Genomic DNA, 26,224 nt, shown 5'->3' on the forward strand with positions numbered 1-26,224 from the left:
TACAGAAAGTAAATGTTACAACAACACACAGGTTACACTACTATGTAAATTAGTGCAAAATAACAAGAAATTAAAGTAATATTTACAGAGCGTCAGCATTTTCCATTCCCTTAGGTTGTGATGAGGATGGATTATACTGACTTTCAAGATGTTCTCAAATAAAGTATTTTAAAAATCCTTTGTGCTTTACTTGCCTTAGGGGGTATTTGACCGCGAGATATTTTTTTTTCCCTCCGCGTAAAAAAAAAAAAATCAATCACCAGCGGGTTTTTAACTGCTATAGTGACTGTTTTTAGTTAGCGCAGCGTGAAAACTCGTGCAATTCAATTGAAAAAGAGGGAAATCTACCCCTGTGCATTAATAAACGTGTTTGCGAGTTTTTAGGGGAGTCAAGAGGAGTTTTAATGCGGTCATGTATAACACAAAAAAAAAGGATTGGCATACAATTTCGTACATTAGATTGCATTACACAACCATTCTAGTTGATAATATCTACATTACAGTACTTTCTTTAGCATATTTTTTTATTTAACTATTTTTTACTATAGAATCATCTATACAATGTCAAAAAACATTAGTACACATATTTGTACCAAAAACATACATAAATATATTTAATTAGTAATTTTTTTTTATTTTCATTATTTTTTAACAAGAAAATCAACTTTTACATGTTAGGCATTAGTGATTAACATAGTTTATCTTTTTTTTTCTCATTATTACATGATTTCAAATGGTTTTTAGAAGTTTTTATTTTTATCACACCCCAAAGAGGTCCAAGAAAAAATAGCATATCGGCCTGTTTAACGCACTGCGTTAAAAAACAATTGAATAGCTTTTAACGCGGCTGCCTCTCGCACACCCTATACTTTCAATAGACCTTCTACTGGAGCGCGAGAGGACTGTTTGATGGAAAAAAACAGAGCACTAAAAATGGAATTGAATTGCGGGTAAAGTTAACCTGCTCGAAAATGATAAAAAAAAACAGCGTTAAAATTAGTTGACGCGGTCTTAAAAAAAAATCTTGCAGTCAATTGAATACCCCCCTTAGGGGGGTATTCAATTGTTTCTTTTAACGCGCTAAAACAAAAAAAAACGAGCGCTCTAAAAAAACTTCATATTATACGGTAAATTTGCGCGCGTAAACAGTTAATACGGTACTTACTCGCTGCCAGCGGGCTGAATTTCAGCTCGCTGCTCAGGGAGCTGCGAGATGAAATTTAGCGAGTAATTACCGTATTAACGGTAATATTTTTAGAGCGCTCGGTTTTTTTGGTTTTAGCGCGTTAAAACAAACAATTGAATACCCCCCTTAGAGTCAGAAAATGTAATTTACAAAAGTGCAAGAATGTGCTCCAACAATACACTTCTATTTGTACAAATGTGTCTAGTTATTAGGAGAAGTGTGGCCATATTCCAGTTTTTGGAGCTACAACATTAGAGTGCTCTGCACAACATTTCAAAGTTCTCTCTACTAACACTTTTGGATAACATCCTTCCCTTTATTCAACTTTTACATTTTAAAATTAAATCTGAAATATATAATTGACTGCTCACCGCGATATAAATGGTTATACTGATTAACTGATTGTATACCAGTACCCCCAGGGGGAAGTTATGATGAATCTACATCAAACACCTTGAATTTGAGTATTTTGAGACATTTCTTGTCACCAGACAGTTGGGTTTAATTTCTCTATTCACCGCCTCTCACAGATTAAAATCATCAGGTCAAGATGAAGGCAATAAGACAGAAACAAGTAATGGTTTATGGGATAAGGTAAGATTTCATACATCTGCACCTGTGCCTGGGAGTTATTATATTATCTTATTAGTATATATATTGGGGATTGGGATGAGCCCTGTCACGCTCCCAATGGCAGCAACACACATTTAGGTGAGGAAGCGCAGATCCCATTTCCTTCATTCTATTACTAGTAACAGTCCTAGGGCTATCCGCTGCATGCCTTACCATCAACATACGTTCTCTCTCGTTTTTTTGCGCACATCATGCTCCTATCCCAGAGAAAAAACAGGCTCCTTAGAGTAGGGGGAATTTTCTCTACAGAAGACAGGTTGGTTGAACCTGTGGTTGATGAAAACACCTTCTGCAGTAATTTTCTTAGATATGAAAAACTATTAACCCAAGAAATTAAGCAATGGTGGGAAATTACGACTCTGTCTAAATATATAGAAAACAAAATTGTTCCAAAGGGACTTAGGATTGTAAAAAAATCAATTTGGATAACACTGAATTCCAACAGAATTGGAACCAGATACTAGAACAATGTTATTTTTCTCTAATGAACCTTATAATTAAAGATAGGGAGTCATCAATAAAAAGAATAGAAGAAGAGATCGCACTCTTAGAGAAAAGATTTGCACCAATTAACCAATTGGAAGACTACAAGAATCTAGAGGATCTTACAAAAACTAAGCTCTGACAAATTGAGGAAGAGATTATAAAAACTAAAGAAAGGAAGTTCCTTAGGGACATTAAGGACTACAATTTCAAACAGGATGATAAAGCAAGTCTAAAAAAGGTTTTTGAACACTATTCTCAGCCCACTTATAAAACACCTCACACCAAAGCTAGGCTTTCCAAACCCCCACAGAGCTATCAGACCCAATTCCACAACACTAGGTATTTTTAGGTCAACTCATCTAAATCTCCTTTGATCAAACACATCCCTACTAGAGATAGATCCCAAAGAGTTTATAAACCTCTGGACCCTAGGAACATTGGTCGTGACCAACCACCAAGATACACAAAAAGGGATCAGCATACAGTGTTAGCAAAACAGCAGTACTGCAAAGGAAGCCAGGAGGCATCTGTGGACTGGAGAAACACTAAGCAGGTTTTTCTTTACAAATTGAGCCATATTAAGGAATATTCAACAACAGCAGAAAAGCATATACCAGCTAATAGTCATGAAGCTGAACAAAATTTGGATTTTTTTTTAGAATTAGCGTAGAAACCATCTCCCTCACCCATACAGAATCAGCTAACCAGCCCAACAGGAATATGTCTAAAAAGGAGAAGAGACACGTGGGAATTAGAGGAAACAGAGGGGGACGTAATAGACATAGGAACCAAACCCAAAATGAGAAAATAGACACGAAAGAGCATGGTATATTCAATCTTAGTAGCGTTGAATTGACTGCACCCCAAACAAATATCCTCCAAAAAGGACTTAAATTTGCTCCAGAGAAGGGCCTTAATAAATTTGCTACATTTATTGATATCCAAAAATTTATTAGAAAAATAACTTTAAAAAAATATTTTTCAGACCCTTCAAAAGCTATAATTACTAATCATGACCAAGAACTTCATGATAAATTCAAACACACTACCTTGAAGAATCCCTCTAAATTCAACCCCAGCCACTGTAAAGGCCCATTTATCAATACCTTCCAAAAGTTGGTTGAAAATGATCTTGATAAAGACTTTTGACTTTAAAAACAAAGTACCAACAATCCAACATAAGCCGTTTGGATAGTTTGGCCATTAAAGAATTGGGAGAAAATAAAGATATAATTATAAAACCCACCAACAAGGGAGGGGGAATAGCTATTTTGGATAAGAAGGATTACTTGGCTGAACTCGAGAAGCAGTTAACTGATAAAACCACATACTGTCAGACGCCGTCCCCGCTGATTCCCTGTCAGACGGGGAACGGACTTCTGATCCCCCCGTCGGCTGCCGCGGACTTCCGGATAGCGGGCGCATGCGCCCTGGCCTCAGTCCCGTTGCTAGGCAACGGGACGCTGCTTCAGTTTCTGCTGCCGCCTCTACTCTCCACCAATCACCTCAATCTGGATTCTATTTAAACCTGCCTCTGGCGCCATTAGGGTGCCAGAGTAACAGGTTCACCACCAGTGTTCCTGGCTTCCACACTCCCTTGTTTTTCCCTGAGTATCCTGCTTCCTGTTTATCGTTGTGACCCGGATTGGCGACCATCCTCTTTCTCTGTGTGACCCATTCTGTACCGTGACTTCGGCTTGGCGACTACTCTACTGGATTTCCCTTTTGTACCTATATACCTGATTGCTGTGACCCGGAACCGTCTGACCTCTCTCTACGCTACACTGGTAACTGGCTAATAGGACAGCGACCTGCGTGCTCTCTGCTGCGAAGTCCAAACCTCCTTGCGGGGGTCCCTGGTGAACACCAGGGGTACGTTAGACTCCGCACCTGTTTGACCAGTTGCGCTAATACCGGTTAGTGTCTATTTATCTTCAGCCTTCATAGGCCTACAGCGTGACACATACAAACTATTAAAGGGAGATCCCACTTCGATCTGTCTTCGAGATCTTGAACGGCTTGTTAATCGAGCATTCATACAAGGAATATTAAATAAGAAAGGACATGACTTCTTACTCACAAAACATCCAAGACTTCCCGTAATTTACCATATCCTGAAAATTCATAAATCTTTAACCAACCCGCCGGGCAGCCCAATAATGTCTGGAACTGGCTCATTAACCACCAATCTCTCAGAATACATTGATTGTTTTTTGCAACCTATTGTCATTGAACACAAAAACTATCTAAGGGATATGGGCCACTTACCTGACATTATTAGGAGCATCAATTGGGAACCTGGGTTCCATTTAATGACGTGTGACCTGGTCTCTTTATACACGATTATTGACCACCAAGCAGGGTGTAGGCACATTAGAGACATTTTGGAGGAATCCTCCTCACTCCCGCAAGAAGAGATAGACTTTTTGATTGACAGCATAGATTTTGTGCTCAATCACAATTTCTTTTGGTCCAGTGGGAATTACTACAGGCAGGTTCGCGGAACTGCTATGGGCGCGAAATTCTTGCCCAGTTACGTGAACCTGTTTGTGACCCACTGGGAGAACACTACTATATGGAACCATAACCCATACCATGACTGCATTGTTAAATGGGTACGTTACATTGACGATGTATTCTGCATATGGGCTGGAACTAGGGACCAACTGTGCTCATTTATAAAGTACAGTATATCAATGGTAATAACCTCAATATATATATATATATATATATATATATATATATATATATATATATATAAAAGATTTCTGGAAAAACATTATAATATCAAAGATATTGAGGGAGCGTGTCTAGAACTTCGGGAAACAGATAAGTATCTCCTTCTCACCCACGATAGACATCAGATGAAAGATCCTGACCAGAATGAAATAGCTCTTCCCTTTATTACCCAATATAGTAGAGACCACAAAATGCTTGAAAAAATCATCAAAAGACACTGGCATGTATTGTTGGGTGATAGTGAACTCAACAAAATACTCCCTGCGAGACCTAAATTTGTTTATAAATGGGAAACTAGTATAAAAAGCAGTTTGGTACAAAGTACCATCCCACCAGATCAAAGTGATAACAAAAGCATTACATGGCTTAACGAAAAAGCACCAGGATTCTATTATTGTAACCGATGTCAAGCCTGTAAAATAAGTGGAACCACAGGCACTAAACCCACCACTACGTTCAAATCAAATATCACTGGGGAAAGTTTTAAGATAAGGATAAACTCACCTGTGACTCTGTGGGTGTAATTTATCTCCTCCAGTGTCCATGTGGTCACCAATATGTTGGTAGGACCATCAGAGAGCGTTCAACCAGAATTGCAGAGCATGTGAGAAATATAAAAAAAATCAACTCCTAACTCACAGTGTCTCTGAACATTTCTCCACACATCACCAGCACATCCCATCTGGTTCCTTATTTATTTTATTTTATTCCACTTTCGATTTGGGGATTGGCTCTCCCCAATATTATATCTGGTCTTTGAACTCTGCTTACCACTTTATTGTTATTGCCCAATTGTACCGTTTTCATTTAGGCATTGAACCCATTTCTATATGGGTTGAACTGGCATCCTTTATCCCCCTTTATTCCCTCCTGTGGTTTTTCATATAATTTGAATGTGTATTTTTTTACTCACTTTATGTATCACTTATTTTTTGAACGCAGTGATTCAAAACTTCAAAGATGATTTATCCATCTCTTTGGAGATTGCTTATTTCTACCTCTATATTTTGCCTATATTCAAGGACTTGCATTCACTAACATTGACGTTCTTTTTCCCTTTATCACACCTAACTACTATTGCAATGTATCTATTCTCAAGTTCTGAAGGGAGAACATTCTCTACACTATTATGTACTATGATGGAAACATAGAGGACTGCCCACCTTAGTCCTTCTAGATGTCAATCCAATGTAGGAACCAATCCACATACAAGGATGTCACTGTTACCACCTTTAGAGTGGAGGATTTAGGAAACCTACTTCATTCTTATCAATTCATCCCTGACGAAACCCACAAGGGCGAAACGTGTAGGTGATGATGATACCTTTTGATTGCAAGCTCATGAGCTTATTATTTTTTCCAATTGACTGCTTTACGCCGATACACGCCTCTGCACATGCGCAATACATTCACTTTCATCCTGCAAACGCGATCTACACATCTGCAAGGATACTGAGATGGCTGGATAGGACCTCTCTCCCTGCATAGACAGGACCTCGGGGCAGCTGTGAATACACGTGGAACGCTAACCGCCAGACCGGGACTCTCCGGGCACATTCTCCAGCCGCAGGTTAGTTCCATCAGCCCCTGTATGACCCGATTATGTACATTATAAGAATTGTACCAGAACGGATTGACTTTCATTTTTCTTCATTATCTAAATACGATCTGGATGGACTAACAATTCATACCGTTTCAACTGTATCAGAACAGATTGATTTTTTCTTTATTACTATCAAAGGAGCATTTATTTATGCATTTAATTTGAATTCATACACTGCAAGTTTGTGTGTGGTTTATTTTTCTTTCCATCTGCGTGTACTATTTACGGAGCATTTATCCATGCAATTAATTTGAATTTTTGTTATTGTATGATCACTGCATCATAAAATATTGGCATTTTAGCTACTTCATGCCCCAATAACCATACTCTTCCTTATCCAATTTCATACATCTGCACCTGCGCCTGGGAGTTATTATATTATTTTATTTGGTGGTGTGTTGTGTTTGACCCTTTACCACACACCACTACACTATTGTGTTTAAATATTTATCAAGTAGCCACATATGTATGGAGAAGTTAAACCCCGTGATTACTGGCATAGAGATGAACAAAATTTTCAATACTGTTCCACTAAATATTCTCCTTATTCTTCATATGGCTGAAAAACTTAGATCATTTCACTTTAAGTGATTTGAATATGTTGAATTTGGCCCTAAGTGTTAATATTTACAACCACACCAAACAGCAGAATGAATTAACTATCATTATCCCCGCTCTAATCATAGACTAGAAATTGCAATCGCATTATAAAAAAAAACAAAAAACTTCTCTAATATACATATATATATATATATTTTATTAATTTTTAACCATTATCTGTTGTAAATTAGTGCAGTAGATGAAGACTACATTTGTCTTCAAAATACATTTGATTACACTTTATGGTCAGTTTTTGTTACTTTCACACCTCTGATCTTCCTGTTGTTGAACATCTAAAGGAGGAATTACATTTTTTAGCTCTCAGCAGCACCCTGGGATTGACCATTGAGATATCATTAAATTGCTAATCCCCACGTGTTTTTGTTAAAGGATTACCAGATGAGAAATAAAATGTTTTTTCTGAATCTCTAGAGTTGATTCCTCCAGGGAGCACTGTGTCTGGTAGTCCATAAAAATCTGGTTCATTTAATTATTATGGCTCAGACAGGCCAGATTCCCAGGTATATCACACGTCTGTATCCATATATTATCATAGAACATTCTAACTTTTTATGTCTATTGTTCTGTGAGAAGTGATTCAGTCGCGTCAGCCGCAGATGAAACCATGAATCAAGGATCTGTTTATTGGCTATTTCAGGTTACAATGCAAAACGTTACAGTCGTCTTATGAAAATCTTTACAGGAAAAGAAATTGAGCTACTGTTGCCATTAAAAGTTTCACTGAATTTCGTGCTTTGTTATCAAAAGTAAAAGACTGAAGGAACAAATGTCCTTAAAGTGGTGATTGTGACCTCTTGCTTCAACCCCATGTCTTCTTGATTTTCAGTAGATATGTTCATGGCAGGAGCAGACAGACTATCATCATCATCTATTTATCACCACTGATTCCGCAGCGCTGTACAGAGAACTCACATCAGTCCCTGCCCCATTGGAGCTTACAGTCTAAATTCCCTAACTTACACAGACCGAGAGAGACTAAGGGCAATTTAATAGCAGCCAATTAACCTTCCAGTATGCTTTTTGGAGTGTGGGAGGAAACCCACGCAAACACAGGGAGAACATACAAACTCCAAATATGCCATGGTCTGGAAGCAAACTCATGACCCCAGTGCTGTGAGACAGAAGTGCTAGCCACTAAGCCACCATGCCACCCTACCCTAGCAAATATGCCAACACCTTTTTTTTCTGTTCTCTCCCTTTATCCCCTTGATGAGTGGTGATATCCCTGTGATGGACATGATATAATAGAGCAATATATGGTCTAAGGGCTCGTAATCACAGGCACTGACAAACAATACTAGTTAATAGCATAGACACAACCTTGTACTTTAGTCCTCATCTTTAATAGAGTATAAGGAATGCAGTGTGGAAGACTTCCTGCAGATAAGTGTACTATGTAATTAGAGATACTTGTCAGAAAGCATGTGTGTGTCTGTCTGTCTGTCTGTGTGTGTGTGTGTGTGTGTCTCTGTGTGTTTGTGTGTGTGTGTGTGTGTCTGTGTGTGTACAGGTCCATTTTCTTACATTACTTTTTGGGCTAGCAATGACATTGTGTTTTGGGTAGACTTTAAGAATGCACAGGAAATGCATGAGATTTATGTGTGCATGATGTTAAGCTCAATATGTAGTAATTACATTACCATAGGCAAACCGAGATGGGGGTTCCTAGTGCCTGGAAACCCCCCTCCAAGCCTAGGGCACTGTATAACTGAGGTGGCTGGACCCTGCTCCAGCTTGAAAAGGGAGAGCTGTGTGCACCTAACAGTAGTGCACGCAGCATTGCCCAGGTATGTTATGGGGATAGGAAGAGTTGGAGAGCAGCCAAGCACTGTCTAATATTATAGCCACGCCCCCATGCATGCTGGTCACGCCCACAGGCGGCGTGGTGTGGAAACCCCCCTCTACAAATCCTGCGTTTGCCCCTGATTACTCTATATAATTTATTCAGTCACCAACTGACTGAATAAAGTTTTGTGATCTATTCCCTTTGTTTCAAGGGCAATACTTAGTTTTGCTGTCCTAGGAAGTCTTCTGAATAAAAACATCCCAAATGAGTAATTATCCAATATACTTATATCCCACTGCTCAACAAGTACTGACCCGTAAGGTGACTAATACTGATCAAACACCAGTCATACAGGGAAAACAAATATAAACACTAAAGAAAATCTGCCGATATCTGAACACTGTGCACACTGCATTGTTAAGCTTACAAAATTAGACAATTACATTAACAGCTAGAAAAAGGATCTACTATGGAATGAAAGGTACAAGATTTATTTTTTAATTCATTTTTCAAACATTTAAATTGTTTTTAAAACATTGTAAATTAGAGTACATATTGGATGTGGCAGCAACAACCCAGGCAGTTTGTGCTACAATCACTATTTTACTAAATATATATATATATATATATATATATATATATATATATATATATATATATATATATAAAAATATTTGTGATTTATTTTAGACTTCCTAAAAGCAAACTTTGAATTGACATTGAAAGTTTTGTGGACTACTTAGGTTTTATTATCTGGTGAATACACCTCATTCGCTTCACAAGCTACATTTACTTAATTAGACAATAAAAATTCACTGTAACTCTGTTTTGTTATGCTTCATTTATGTATTCATGTATATTTCTGCAGGGAACTTTCTTGTATCTTGAACACTTACACTAATGAGGGCAGCACGGTGCCTCGGTGGTTAGCACTTCTGCCTCCCAGCACTGGGGTCATGAGTTCAATTCCCAACCATGGCCTTATCTGTGAGGAGTTTGTATGCAGGGCCACCTTAACAACATTACGGGTCCCTGGGCAAAGTAGTGCACCAGGGCCCCTACACACATATATATATATATATATATATATATATATATGTAAAAAAAAAGGTTATTATATATGTGTGTGTGTGTAAAAAAAAAAGTGATTTAAATCCCTTTTTTTTTTCAAATCCCCCCCTTAACTTACCATTTAATCGGCTTGTTCCCCTATGCGATCCTCTTTTCTTTTCTCCGATTCACTGCTGCTGCCTGCTGATTATAATTCTTCTCACACTGGGGACTCCTCCGTCGTGTTGCTCTCCGCAATGGATGTCGGGCGTGAAGATGTCACTCCCCGACATTCACTGCGAGCGCCGCACGGAAGAGGAGATTAGGGAGGGAACGGATCGCCAGCTGACGTGAACGCAAGGTAAGAACACACAGAAACTGGGCAAACCCTGCATGCAGCGCTGCCTCGGACAGGCCCCCTTCCCCGCATGGCCCCCTGGCACCTGCCCATTGTGCCCAATGGAGGAGACGGCCCTGTTTGTATGTTCCTCCTGTGTTTGCGTAGGTTTCCTCCAGGTGCTCTGGTTTCTTCCCACACTCCAAAAACATACTGGTAGGTTAATTGGCTGCTATCAAATTAACCCTAGTCTGTCTGTGTATGTGTGTTAGGGAATTTAGACTGTAAGCTTCAATGGGGCAGGGACTGATGTGAGTGAATTCTCTGTACAGCGCTGCGGAATTAATGGCGCTATATAAATATCTGCTGATGATGAATGTACTGCAGTGAAATATTGACATACTCTGGGGTATATTTACTAAACTGTGGGTTTGCATAAGTGGAGATGTTGCCTATAGCAACCAATCAGATTCTAGTTATAATTTATTTAGTACATTCTACAAAATGACAGTTAGAATCTGATTGGTTGCTATAGGCAACATCTCCACTTTTTCAAAGCCGAAGTTCAGTAAATATACCCTCTGTGTAGTAAGTAACACACTTAGTAATTAGTTACTAATAACCTCTACCTATGTCTGCAGCAAATTAAGAATGTCCCTCAAAATGACTATTTAGCAATTTTAAGTAATCAAGATCCAATCTGGAAGTAATGTCAATACTTCACATTTTATGATCACTTTTGTTATTTTATATGTAGTTGTCCGTTTTAGACATTTGTAAATATGGAGTGAAAATGTGTTTATTAAAACATGAAGCAATTACCACCAGTTTTGATTTAACTCCTCTTTTTTTAATTTGGGTATGTACATTTTATTAAATATTTAGAAAAGAGTTTTGATGTCCATTTACCATTGAACAGGAGTAAGGTAAATGCATTCACTGTACTACATAATCAATGCTGCTATTGTGTACTGACTAGGACCGTATAAAAAGACACTACACCCTTTTAACCATATGCTAATTGTCTTCCAGGGATAATGATAGAAGCAGATAATGGGAGCCACCGTATTGCCTCTTCTTTTATCATTGTTGGGTTTGAAACCCTGCGGGAAATGGAGCTGCTCTTATTCTCCCTGTTCACAAGTATGTATGTCCTCACTGTTGGAGCCCATGTCCTTGTCATTACACTGGTGGCCGTGGACCGTTGTCTCCACAAACCCATGTACTTACTGCTGGCCAACTTCTCCATGCTGGAGGTCCTGTACACCACCGTCACTGTTCCAAAAATGCTGGATGCCTTATTGACCAGACGCAAAGAGATTTCTTCATCATCTTGCTTGGCTCAGTTTTACTTCCTCTTCGGTTTCGGGGCTGCAGAAAATTGTCTCCTAGCTGTGATGGCTTATGATCGCTACGTAGCCATCTGTCGGCCTCTGCATTACACCACAGTGATGACTGGTAGGACCAGCATGAGCTTGGCTCTTGGAGCTTGGGTGGGAGGTTTGGTGGCTGCCTCCCCTCCCGCTGTGTGGATCTCTACCTTGAGATTCTGCTTTCCCAACTTTATAGACCACTTCTTTTGTGATTACGCTCCTCTCCTGAAGCTCTCCTGCGAGGACACATCTGCAGGGGAGTTTGCTTTTATGGTCATGTCCTGGAGTGTTATTTTAGGCTGCTTTTTGCTCATCATGTTCTCCTACACGCTCATTATCCTTGCCGTCGTAAGGATTCCATCGACTGAAGGACAGAAGAAAGCCTTTAGCACATGTGCTTCCCACCTGGCTGTGGTGTCCATTTTTTACGGAACTGTCATTTTCATGTATATTCGACCCACTTCACACATAAGGTTTTCACTGGACAAGGTGATCTCTGTCTTCTACTGTGTGGTGACTCCACTGATGAACCCCATAATATATTGTCTCCGGAACCAAGAAGTAAAGGCAGCGGTAACAAAAACTTTACAGATGATGTCAAATAGTGGGAATGACAAAGTACTGAGAGCTCGGATGGCAGGAAGTATCGACTTTCTTGAACACAGAAAGTACTGATTTGAGTATGTTCTGTATACTATCTCCTTGTTTATATTAAAACATAGATAGCTTATACAATATATTGTGGTGATGTATATATATATTTATATATATATATATATATATATATATATATATAAAGTTCTTGCCTCAGTGTATAATCATCATCAGTTATTTATATAGCGTCACTACTTCCACAGCGCTGTACAGAGAACTTATTCACATCATCCCTGCCCCATTGGACCTTACAATCTAAATTCCCTAACATACAGAGAGAGAGAGATAGACTAGGGTCAATTTTGATAGCAGCCATTTAACCTACTAGTATGTGTTTGGAGTGTGGGAGGAAACTGGAGCAAACCCACACAAAGAAGAAGGATACAAACTCCACACAGATAAGGCCATGGTTGGGAATTGAACTCATGACCCCAGTGCTTCTCATAAATATTGGCCATAAAATGACTTCCTCCATTGTACTTATTTAATAGGTAATTGGTTCACTTTATATCTTTAAAGATTTTATTTTCATCAGATCTAGATAGATTCTTGTCTGTTAGTTCTAAATAGCAGAAACTCTTAAGGGTCTGCATTAAACTCAACAGGTTCAATAACTTTTTTAAACTTTGCACAAATGTTGGCTTTGTACTCGGCAAGTTTAAAGTTTCAGTATCATGAAAAAAAAACCTAACTGACGGGTATAATCAGTGGTCGAAGAGGAAATTTAAGTGGTGGAATTGAAAATGTAAGTCAATGAAATTTGATAGCGTTACAATAAAAGCAGTAGGAGAAGTGGCGGTATGGCATTACCACCGTATGATTTGCTTGTGTAAAACATTGTTCTGTCATATTTGCCCCCCCAAATTTCCGGACTGTATGTTCTACCAGACACAATACATGAAACTTAGAGGTCAAGTACAGCTACTATTTGTCATTAATATAGCAAAGGCTGTATATTACTGAGCTGAATGTTATACAGGAAATATCTGGTGAGCCCAGAGACAAAGCCCTGAATATTGGCATGTCCATGTTATCATAAAAAACGGTTTATATATCAGCATTCATTATACAAAGTTCTTTATAACTTTTTGAGTGGATTTAAAAAAAATGTGAATATTATAAAATACAAGATATATATGAAAAGTGCAGGGAGGCAGCAGCCAGCATTGAAGGGTTACTGTAATTTTATTATTATTGTCTCACAAATTTGATTATCTCACAATTGTTTTGTTTTAAATATTTCGCTGAACGTGGATCAGGGATCTTTCAATTAATTCTAATGGATAAACAATAAAGATTTAAATTGTAAACATATTTAAATGCATCCTTGGAATTCCCCTACAAAGTACACTTCTCATTTCTACTTTTCTTGTATCCAGTCCCAAGTGGTTGCTGGTGCACCGCCCTGTTCTTATAGCTAACTTGAATAGGGCGGAGATCTAAAAGATACCTTAAATTCTATTAAGAGATAATATACAATTTCCCTTGGATGACTAAATACCCAGTGGGGATGGGACTTTCTTCTTTTTTTCTAGGTTACATGGTCCATGAGCTTGTAGCTGTGATATGCCATTGGATGGTTTATGACCATTGTCATCAACCTGACTCCCTACAGCTTCCAGGTTGAAGGCAGGAGGCTTTCGTCTTGACAAATCTAGATGGTGCCAGAAGTGGGTTGCTCGTGGGTTATGTTTTGACAACAACCTTATACTAAAAAGAAAAACAGTTATCGGTGCAGGAACTAGTTCTTTCATTCAGGTCTGTCTGGGGGTTTCCAAGTCCGGAAGAAAATCCCACACCCTACCCCATGACCAGGTTCTGCAGTTCAGCCATACCCATCAGGCACTGTGTCAGTCACATAGTTGACTGAGCCTGTCTGAAACTGTCCATTACCTTATCTACATGTTATAAATGCTCGTCCCAGGTCTTACTGTAAATCCAAGTAAGCCTGTGCAAAATACCTTAACCATTCCAGGAGGTTGTCACAAGTTCCTGGAATGTGGCAGGAGGATTTTTCATACCAAAAGAAATTGCAGTGAATTGTTAAAGGCTAATTGGTTTGATACATGCTGAGCGCTTCCATGTTTTCATGGTTGGAAGTATTGGGCAATACCCCTGATTGAAAACCAAGGTAGACACAAAAATGGATGCCCTTTAGCTGGTCCAGCAAATCATGTATACTAGGCATAGGATCTGTATCCGTCACTTTCACTCCATTAATTTTCCTGTATTCAACACAAACTTTTATGGTGGCCTCATCTTTCTTGGACAGTGCTGGAAGCCCAGGGACTCCCAGATGCATCTGTGACACCGAGAACAGCATCTTCTCTACCTAGCTTGAGATGTATTTCTGGATCTCTGGTAAAATCCTGTAGGGGACTAGTTTTGTGGGACCACAAGTTGGGCTATCAGGTTAGTCTGCCCTGGATTCACAGTGAACAGCTCTCCATAGTTTTTCAGAACCTTATGCAGAACCCCTTCTGGTAGGCACTGAGCTGGTCTCTCTAAACCCTTAAATATTTTTTAACTACCAAGGTGAGGAAGTGGGTTACTCTCTGAATCCTTCATGAGTCTACTGTAAATAGCATTGATCATTTTCACACAGTCCTGGTAAGCCTCTATGTACACGATAGGCCTGATTCATTAAGGAAAGTAAGGCAAAACAAAGGAGTAAGTTTTCTCCTGGACAAACCATGTTGCAATTCAAGGGGTGCAAATTAGTTTATTATTTTGCCCATAAGATACATATTTGCTGTTTTTTCATGTACCACACAAATACTTGTTAGCTTTATTTGTACACTGAAATTTAAAGTTGATCTAGAACGTGCTTTACCCCAACTATAAATCTGCAATCACATTTTTAATTTGTCCCCCCTCCAATGCAACATGGTTTTGCCAAGTTTCAAAGTTACTATTTGTTTTTGCTTTACTTTACTTCATGAATCAGGCCCATAATACATACAAAGTACATCTATCAGAGCTATAGGGCGTAGTTATCAAAGAGCATAGCCCTATTGCCAATGAAAATAGGTGTTTCCGTTGGCGAATGGTCTAATTTTCATTCTGCCCAGCTCATCAAAAGGATTAACACCAGTAATAATATTTTTATTTCTGACTATAAATCTGCCGGTGATATATATAGATATATAAACCAAATACCATTAGTGGCCCCTTTGTATTTCTGGATATGGATCTTGGCCCTAATAGTAGTCTGGCATGGGGCTTTTTTCTCAGGCAGACAACAGACTACAGCATCTCCCCCCTTTAAGCTGGCTCACACTTCAGATACCTGAATATGCTCTGTCCAACATGATCACATATTACACACCCCAAGTAGCTAAATGCTCTACAATCATGGCCCAAGTAGTAAAGCCTGATGGGAATATCAAAAGAAAAACCCACACATCACATACCCCCACCTCCTAAACCCCCTCCACTTCTCATGCCCACCAGGTGTGTCCCCATTCTCCTGTCTGTGGAAAAATGGATCCCTATTGGGCTGCAGATTGGGACAGGGGTCGAATTGGGAGATAAAGGTCACTTGGTGCTTCCTAGGTCTGGAGCTGTTGATCCTAAAACAATGGACTAATTTGGTTGACACAAATTAATTTATCTAGAAACCAGATCGGAGTAAATATGTGGTGGAATATGAGATTCCCTGTGTGTTAAATTTGAATTTCATTCGTCAAAGGGGTGTAGGACACACTTGGTGGATTGAGCTAAAACAAAACAATGGTCAATTAGTAGCTAGTGTGGCAAGGAATGCCAGGTGGGCTTGACATTTATTACATTGCCTGGTACTTCTAGTTTTCCACACCGTGTCTGAGAGATGTACTGCTAAACAGTTAAGGTTTGTTAAAAAAAAATAATATTTAATTATCTCACACAGGGTCTTCAGATCACAAAGGGTCTTCAGATCACACAGGAACCTCATGAACATCACTCCAGCAACTGAATTCCTTCTTTTCAGTCTCTCTGATACATCGTCACTTCGTGCTCCTCTCTTCTTCGTCTTCCTCCTTGTTTATTTGATTACTCTATCTGGAAACGTCATGATACTGAGCATTATAGTACTCAACCTACCTCTTCATTCCCCAATGTACCAGCTGTTATGGAGCTTCTCTCTCATGGATTTCTCATTTTCTTCCACCACTGTCCCCGCTATGTTGTCTACTATGTTATCCCAGGAAACCAGAGTTTCCTTCCCTTCCTGCATCAATCAGGTCTTTTTCTTCCATGCTTTTGGGAATAGTGAAAATTTGCTACTATCTGCAATGGCTTATGACCGATATGCTGCTATATGCCACCCATTAAGATATTCGGCACTCATGAGCAGAACCATTTGCCTCGTCTTGTGCAGTGCATGCTGTGCTTGTGCCTCACTACATGCCCTGCTTCATGCCGTGGTGACATCTCGTCTGGTTTTCCATCACCTTGCACGTGTTCCTCACTTCTTCTGTGACATCCCTCCCCTCCTGGAGATCTCCTCCTCTCACACAAAGTTCAACCAGCTTCTCATCTTCACAGAGGGCACATTGGTGGCACTGGTACCTTCCATGCTCACTGTTTTCTCCTATTATTTGTATTGTTATCTCCATTCTTCGCATTCGCTCATCTATTGGCAGGCAAAAGGCTTTCTCCACCTGCGCGTCCCACCTCACGGTCTTCTTCCAATTCTCTGCTTCAGCTGTCTCCATGTACTTCAGACCTTCTTCTGTGTCCTCACCACTCAAGGGTAAATTTGTCACCCTCATGTATACAGCATTGACTCCGATGTGTAATCCATATATATACTGTGTAAGGAACAGTGAAGTAAAGAAAGCTCTGAAGAAATGGCTGTATTGAATAATTAAAACCATGAAAAAATAAAAATATCAACGACTGTTGTGAAAGTCATAATTTCCTCAATGGACTAAGGGGCCAATTGATCAAATTGGTGTTATTGCTGAATAAAACGGGCATCTTGGGAAGGTTTGTTTTTTTTAACTTAGTTTTCACTGGTGATAACTCAGTTGGTATTAAGGATGTCAGGATCTCACTAGCAATATCTTCCATGTGCTTTTACAAAGGGGAGCCTATTTTTTAATTAACATAGGAGGGTGTGAATAGATCAAATAAATTAATCAGTTTTTCCAGTGTAGGTCTCTTCAAAATGACTATGACTATTGCCCTGACCACAGTAAATAAATATTCTGGGGTAGGATGGGGGGGGGGGGGGGGTGGCTGGAAGGGAGTAGATATAATAGATATGATATAGTCAATCATGTGCCAAATCCTGATAGGCAGGTGATTGGTCTTCCTCACATTTGCAAAGGGAAGCAAAATGGGTCCATAGATGGGACACTACTCACCGATAGGTCTTAATGAAAATTTACATAGGGGGATTTTTTTAAGTGAAATCATTTTATTTTGGCTAATTTTAATCATAGTTTTTTTTATATTTGTGTATGATATTGGAAGTCAATATAGTAGGAATTAGCTTCATAATGGGAATTACTATAGATGTTGTTGTCGATACCGATCTAGCATATTAAGGAGTTGAGATGGAGTTGAAGTTCCCTTGGATTGAAAGTGTTATCAGTGCCGTCTCTTATGCCTGTTTTAATGTGGGGAAATTTTGGATGCCCCGACACCAAGGTTGGAGTATTGACTTTTTGGAAGTGCCCATCCTACTGACAGTATATATTTTGGAATAGCAGTGGAACTGGAAGAAGGTGAGCAGAACAGGGACTTACAGAACAATAAGGATAGCTGTCACCATGGTAATGGTGTGTTGCTACTACAATCTTATTCCATTTAGCAGTTTAAAGTGATCTTCTGTGATCAAAGATCTTCAAAGATCTGAAATCCTTGTATTTTATTGACTTTTATTTGCTATCTTTATTCAATATTATAGCCTCTGACAGCAAGTATCTGGTAAAAATACAGCAGGAAATATAATTTTATCATATTTAGGTAAAAATTTGAAAAAACATATGAAGCAGCTCAACTAAAGAGTAAGGGGTTAGGACATGGTGGGAGGGGGGGAGAAGGGCAGGAAAGGCCCTGAGGAGGGCAGGAAAGGCTTTAGAGGGAAGGATGAGGAGACTAATAGATTGGATATGCAATGTGTTCACTACATTCTACTTTCAGTCCAAGGATAACTTAAAATTATAATATGATAGACCGTACCTCCACCAAGATGATTGGTCAAGCACCAATCGGGGAAAGGTCCCTCAAGGCAACAATATATAAGTGGGGGGGGGGGGGGGTGGAGACAATGTGTGGATAAGAAGCAGTTTTCATAACTATCTCTTACTTTATATTCTACCTGTTAAAACCAAATATCTATCAGCAGCAAAGGAAATTATATCCTCAAAGTCATATAAAACTGAAATCTCATTCCAAAATAACATTAGGAGGGTTAGGAGAACGCTATCTTAGGGGAATAACTGCATTGGCAGCAATAATCAAGTGTTTTAATGATGATTTCTTAAATTTCAGAGTGTTCATTAAGTTAAGGAGCCAACGTTCTGGGGTGCATGGAAGTGGTTCCCCTGAGTATTCCTGACATGTGCTTAACCCCTTGTCAAAATCCAGACAACCTAGAGCAACTCCCCCAGCCATGTATAGGAGATTATCCCAAAGAACTGACACCTTTTCGGAAGTCTTCGTAAATCTACCCCCTATGTCTGGTGCATTGTACTGACCACTGTCTTGTGGCACCGTGTTGTCCGAGAAGAACCCTAAAATAAACATCCTGCACATCTGCCACACTCTTCTCACTCATATCGAAATATATTGTTTTCAAAATGTTTTAGTCTTCAAATTTGTAGAACATTTTCTATCAAACAGAATGTGAAACACTATATAAAATGTGAATAAAAGTTGGGAAGCATTCAGTGACATAAATATGTTTTTCTGTGATTATAGATATTAAAATGAGAAACCACCGCTCATAGGACATTATTCAATAATATCGCTGCACTCAGACGGGACCATATAAAACACTGCGCACTGTATGGGTTCGATAGACAACTAATGTATTCTTATATTAAACAGAAACAATATGTATTAACTAAGAACATCAGGAGGATGTAAGAGTGTTAATTGAACCTGTTAAATATTATTTTTGAACCTCATCGTAACTGGCATCACAAATTAACATTAACAAAGCTGGAGCTGTAGAGATAATTGGTACAACCAGATAATTGAATTTCCCTGTGACCACGGTGGCCCTTGTAAAATATGTGGAAATTCCATTTTCATTGAATTAATAATAATCTTGCTTGTTATTCATGCACAGAAAATGCACGATCCCCTGGAGATAATATTCACATATTAATTCTATTTATTAGTTACTCAAGCACAGAAAACAGACAGTACTATAACATAAAGGACTACTTAAGGGACTCTAAACTAAGCACCGGTATAATTAAGTGTTCCGACTCCTCACAAAAATAATCCGGTTAAAGTGATCCAAGTCCCAATGGTTCAATCATGGTCCTAAAATGTATTCAAAAACAAAAATAATCTGTATATAAATCTGTTTTCACCCCATAGACTTCTCATAGGTGATTTTAAGAATTTGTGAAAATGCCAAACACTAGGGTATTGAAAAGTAATCACAGAAAGAGTTTGTTCATAGAGGTTTTTACCATTCGGTGGCCACCAGGAACCAGGTTATACAACTTAATTTCCTGCGGCTTCGTGATATGTACTGCCAGGTCCAAGTAATTCACCAAGATGATGTTACAATGTTCTGCTCCAGGGATAATGTGAAAGTAGTTTGTAGAAATAAAACAAAGAAACATACACCTAATGGCGCTTAGCAGGCTGCAGTGCAGAGGACGGCTGCGAGGGATCTACAATCCTCCTATGAAAAACATACCAAGTGGCAAAAATTTGCAGCAATCATCATCACCATTCATTTATATAGCGCCACTAATTCCGCAGCGCTGTACAGAGAACTCACTCACATCAGTCCCTGCCCCATTGGGACTTACAGTCTAAAGTCCCTAACACACACGGGTCAATTTGTTAGCAGCCAATTAATCTACCAGTATGTTTTTGGAGTGTGGGAGGAAACCCACGAAAACACGGGGAGAACATACAAACTCCACACAGATAAGGCCATGATCAGGAATTGAACTCATGACCCCAGTGCTGTGAGGCAGAAGTGCTAACCACTTAGTCACCATGCTGCAACGAACTCTGAACCACAAAAAGAATGTGTACTGTGGATAATTCATAAATCAGTTCATTTATTGAGGTATATTAGATATAACATATAAAAATGGCATGTAAAAGAAAATCTTAAAAATATGCCCCATTGAAATATAACCTGGATATAAGACTTGCACCTTAAAATATTCAGTGCTATTCTTAAGAGAAACAACAATGAAATTATTCATAAACAATGGTTATATAGTCAGTCCTCCTATCACCGAAGAAACCAATGTTCCATACAACTGGAGCCTCAGATTACTATTTTTTCCAATCAGAATATAATCCAAAATAATCCAGAATCATCAAACTATCCATTTGAATAAAGCCGTTGGTTTACCAATATACTGGTCCACTTTATGTAGAGTTCCAAAAGTGTATGATCCTCAGAGTATACAAAATATCATCAGCCGATTGCACAGGCTTACTGCAGGGAGTGTATCAAACGATCAATTAGGGCTACATATGTAGGAATTGCATACTCGAATGAAAGAGACCAAAGTCCATCTACTCGCACAACTTCATGTGCGTCCGGTAATATCATACAATCAATTTTCACTGCGTGTATAAAAATTTAACTAACGCGTTTCATTCAATTCACTGAACAGTCACAAAGCCCAGGATGATGTTATGATGTCCTGCTCCAGGGATAACATGACATTAATTTCTCCTGACTCATTTCTTTCAGTTCACTGAACGTTCTCAATGCCCTATTGTTTTGGAGATGCCTCTGTGTCAATCCTTCTTGTCTACATAGTGATTGTCCTTCTTTGTGGTAATTGTCCCATATATGCAAATAGAGAGGTTTTGTGTAAGAGTCATTACACATTCTGAACTATACTGACTCACTTTACCTTCCCTGCTTTGTGAGTGATAACCATATGGGAGTTTCCATATTTCATACATAGAGCCCTATTTCTGATGCTTTCTCCCAAGCACAGATTAAATAGTGCAGTAGGCATTGTCAATAAATACACCCAATTGCGACTCATTCTCCTTAATACTATAATATTGGTCAAACTAACATTACATTATGAGAAATAAGGAAAAGATCCTATAAATGAAGGAAATAACCAAATATACAAGTAGGTGTGAGGACCCTTCACAATACCAGCTACAGATGACACATGGCAGTGCACCATTAACACTGACAACCTTTTTTTTATATTGAAGCCCAAATGCAGTGCAATGACCATGTCGGGGGCTTGGGTCTTTGGAGCCTTACCGAAAGGGAAACTGCCCCGTTCCTCCCCATGACCGGGTACCTTCTCCTCAGTTTTGTGAATCCTTCCAGCAATTGTTTTCTGATAGCTGTAATCTGGGGCTAGTATTGTGAATCCTCACACCTCTTCCCTGAGGCTAGGTGGAAAGGAGCCTTGACATTCCCAATTCATCTCCTTAGGGGGTAAGGATTTTCAGGCCCACATCCGCCACAATGCTTTAATGGGCCTCTTTCACCTGGGGTTGGGAGCAGCTTCCCTCTGAAAACTGAATCTTCAGCTCCCTCCAAAAGGAGAGAATCTACGATGACATGTGGAGAGTGCTGCTTATAAGAGTCTTGTGCAAACCACTAAAAAAACGTCACAAACAAAGCAAAAAACATAAAATAGTGCCAAGTATATAAGTACAATCTGTCAATAAGTTAACTAAATAGATTATAAAAATGGACCAGAAGGTCCCAGCCTAACATCTGTTGGGTTTAAAACAATGTTTTCTTGTCTGGCCATTAGGCCAGGGCACAGTAATAAAAGTGATATCAGGAATAAAAATCCCATGCCTTACTCTGTGCTAAGGGTGTAGGTCTGCAGACCTTCTACCTGTTCATTTGTAGTCACACCCAGCCCTGATTAGGGTACATAAATAAGGTATGACTTTCAATAACACTTCAAACAGTGATAGGGGAATGAGTTGGAGGGGGTAAGGGAGGGGAAGCACAAGCCAAAGGTTTTAATGATAAAAAAAACACACATAGGGTTAAGCAGGAGAAGAGGGAGACACAATTAATCATCTTCCTCTTCCTCAGGACTGTCAAGGGTGTTATAGTCTCTTAGCAGGCTGTGGATCAGCCTGCAACAGTCCTGGATGGTCATCTTCTCCCACTTCAAAATTTACCGATTCCTGGCAAGCCACATAGCGTCCTTAAAACAGTTCATTAGGCTCCAGGCCTCCTGGATTGCCCCAACGGTGTGGGTCCCAAGAAATAATCCATAAAATACAGAATGGTATGAAAGGCAAGTCCTGGGCACACTGTCCTTATGTTCATGTGCGATACAAAAGGGGCAAAGAAAATATCTGCACAGGTTCCGGTAGTGCATGAATGTCCTGAGAGGCAGACCCCCCTGGATAGCCATCCAAGCAATGTCTTTGTGTCTATTAGTCAGCCTCTTAGAGGCCACATTCTCCCACACGTGTTTTGTTGTTGCAACAGGGTGCCCTTGAACAGACTTCATAATGTCTTTCGCTCTGATGAGCTTGTGGACAGTTTTTGGCTTCCACAAGTCTGGTTTAAGTCCCTCCAGATGGTGTTCCCTCACAAATTGTCCAACATCCAGGTAAAACCAAGGTGTAGTCCAGTTGTAAGGGAAGGAGCTGTCCCACTTGTCCCAACCAAGGGTCCTCCAATAGAGGCCGGAGGAAAAGGTGAGACATGGACTTTCCAGTAGAGCAAATGTTCTTTTCAATAAGAGTTCTGCAGATGCAGTTACAAATGAAGAAGGCCCGCAGTATGGTAGGGATATCTGGGATCCCTTTCCAGAACAACAACTGCTACATGTGTGGATCAGCTGCAATACCAGATAGAGATGACAGGTGGCAGTGCACCATCAACACTGACAACTGCACATTCTTTTTCACTTACTGCAATCAGCACTTTACTAAATCTCAAGTCAATTAGGACTAAGAGGCCGTAACTGTATGCAGCATATGGTCATCAATAATGTCAATTTTTGCATGAGCAGAGTTGGAAATGTGTTTCTCTGCTGGTTGTTCAAGAATCTTGTTGTGTTTGCCTGTTTATTGATTTTGGTTTTGTCACTTACGATCCTACCTTCTCCAACCCATCGACTTCAGCTGTGTCTCTTACAACCCGTCCTTTCAGGACTTGGTCAGTTGTAGTGTGTCTCTGATAGCTACCCCAGCGAAGTGGTTCTCTACCGAGTGTAACCATCACCAGGACAGTAGGCAGTATTTTGACATGATGTTTTATGACCTCGAACATTGGCCTCTCCAATCACAGAGTGTAAGGAAGGTAAAAATGACCAAACACGTTTGTGTGTGAGCAAGGAGTAGTAAGCATGATAATCCACCCACTTGTCCACATTTAATTACAATAGTATTACGGTTATGCTGCAGTTGCTCTATTCCCTGTACAATGGCAAAGTCATATACTTATAATTGGTTAGCCTGGGAGACATACGATCCTCTGGAGTGAGTCGATTCTGATAAATCCTGCTGGTTTTCAGACTGTGTAGGAGCTCATTTTTCAGACTGAAGAAGAGAGATCACGAGTGTGTAACGCTCATAACCAAACTGACACATGCAATGACAGGTTTGTACTTGAGAATTCGAAATTTGAAGTTTTAATTTCTTCCAGATACAATAACATGCAGGCATACATACAATGACATGTTTTCTATGTTTAGAGATATTCTTGGTTACCAATATATCTTGTGTTGTTTAAAGGCAAAGTTTCAAACTACGTGATCACATCCGAAAAGTTCTTTCACATTGCTGTAAAGATTCTCTACAGTAACAAGCATCAGCTGGACTGAGTTTATAAATCTGATTTACGTATATTTTCAAAGTCATTATCAGTTTATTTAATAAAATGTTTACTCTTCTGTAAGACATTGAACGTACAGCAAGTACTGGTTCAGGGTAAGTGTTATATTTAATTCCGGACCCATATAAGATGTATGTAGGCTGCATAGCTGCTACCTGATCCATTGTGCAGTGTGATACAATTCGTTGCATGCTTCTACCACTTCCTCTCTAGTTACATGAACCAGAGCTGAATCAGTTAACAAATTAGAAAACTGAATTCACTCAGACAAGATATTGTAATTATAAACCAAGTATTAGGCCGGGTACCATACTGTTTGGCATCGTAGGTGGTAATTTCTGATCCAAAGATTTTGGCAGTGTATTACACTTACCAAACGTAGGCAGGGATTGTCATCAAAGTATTGGCAGCACCAGAATAGTGACAGGGATTATTGCTACAGAATATTAAATATTGAATACAAGTCACAATAAGACCCACCTCTACACTGGGAGCTTTTACTATGTTGATGTTCATTCCTGCCTACGCTCATGAGGTGCAATATACTGTTGAAATCTCAGGTTCATAAGTGTCCACCTAAGCACAGAGTCCACGGTACACAGGACCTCTTTAAGACATCAGTGGGCTTAGAGTAAAGGTCAAGTTAGCAGGTCCAGTTAACCCTTTGCATTAAATAGGGATCACAAGCAATTGCCTCCCGACGGTAGTTTGTGAAGTCAGGTTAAGTGATCACTACACTGTTTTTTTCTTTATATTTCCACTTACACTAAAAACAGCTCCTTTCAATTTAAAATTTGGGGAGCTAATATCTGTTAGGTCCTCCATAATTGTATCGCTTAGGCAGGGTTCATGGTTAGGATTTAGGCATAGATGACTATCAGGGCTATCTGTTGAATATAAGATGTGGATTATTTTTCACTTATCCTTGTCTAAATCATTCATAGCTCAACAAGACGCTGTCTCCTTTGGCTTAACCCAGATCTACACTGGATACACCTTGGTATTTTGGTGTCTTCATAGGCTAAAGCTGTGGTCTTTTCCTCTACCACATTCATTTGCAGACTAGAATCGTGAGCTGATTTAACCTATTCACTATACAACGACCCTACCTGTCCCTTTACCTATCCCTATTGGCCACATGGCTTTCCACTTCCACAATCTATCCCATGCACCTCCAATGTCCAGCTACGTCCCTTTGTCTTCTGTCTACCTGTGTTCCCGTACTTATTATTTTCCCACTTGTAAGAAATATATTGGATATTGTCTTTTCCTCTACAACAGCTGATGTTTAACTAATATCTGAAAAAGTCTTAGCATAATCCAGCATAATTATAGAAACAGATGTGTAATTTCCTTTCATTCAGTTATAAACATGGGCAGGTTGAGTTTAAACAACTATGGTGAGCTGATCATGTGACTGGATGACATCATAAACAGGTCATGTGATGTCACTCAGCTCTGGTATCACAGTCAGTGATTGGTACAGAACAGTCAGTTATCAGCTGCCCGTGAGCAAATGAGTTCTATATGTGACATCATTCAGTCTAAGCTTATTTTATATCTGAAAGAAATATAGATAGTTTTTTGCTTTACAATATATATGAAAATAATATTAATAATTAAATATTAACATTTGGGATATAGATCAGAATTTTGTTGAATGGCGCCATCCTAAAAGAGAGAATGAAAATCTTAGATTTATAACAATTCTTAATTTTAGAGCTTCAGCTAAATAACAGTAAATTAAATTAAATATTAAATCAGCTTCAT

At 39.2% G+C, this 26,224-nt stretch overlaps 2 protein-coding genes across 2 annotated transcripts in view; both read left to right on the forward strand.

Moving 5' to 3' along the window:
* Positions 1 to 26,224, forward strand: part of LOC142101950 (uncharacterized) — a 389,962-nt gene that overhangs the window by 18,439 nt on the left and 345,299 nt on the right. The window lies entirely within an intron of this gene.
* Positions 11,479 to 12,489, forward strand: LOC142101468 (olfactory receptor 10C1-like). Its single transcript, XM_075185921.1, has one exon. It carries the CDS (start codon positions 11,479 to 11,481, stop codon positions 12,487 to 12,489), a length of 1,011 nt encoding a protein of 336 aa, XP_075042022.1.

This window comes from Mixophyes fleayi, chromosome 9 (genome assembly GCF_038048845.1).
Source record: "Mixophyes fleayi isolate aMixFle1 chromosome 9, aMixFle1.hap1, whole genome shotgun sequence".
NCBI classification, from domain to species: Eukaryota; Metazoa; Chordata; class Amphibia; order Anura; family Limnodynastidae; genus Mixophyes; species Mixophyes fleayi.

Excerpts from the sequence above, each read along its gene's own strand:
- LOC142101468 (XM_075185921.1), top strand. The coding sequence starts at position 11,479 with ATGATAGAAGCAGATAATGGGAGCCACCGTATTGCCTCTTCTTTTATC.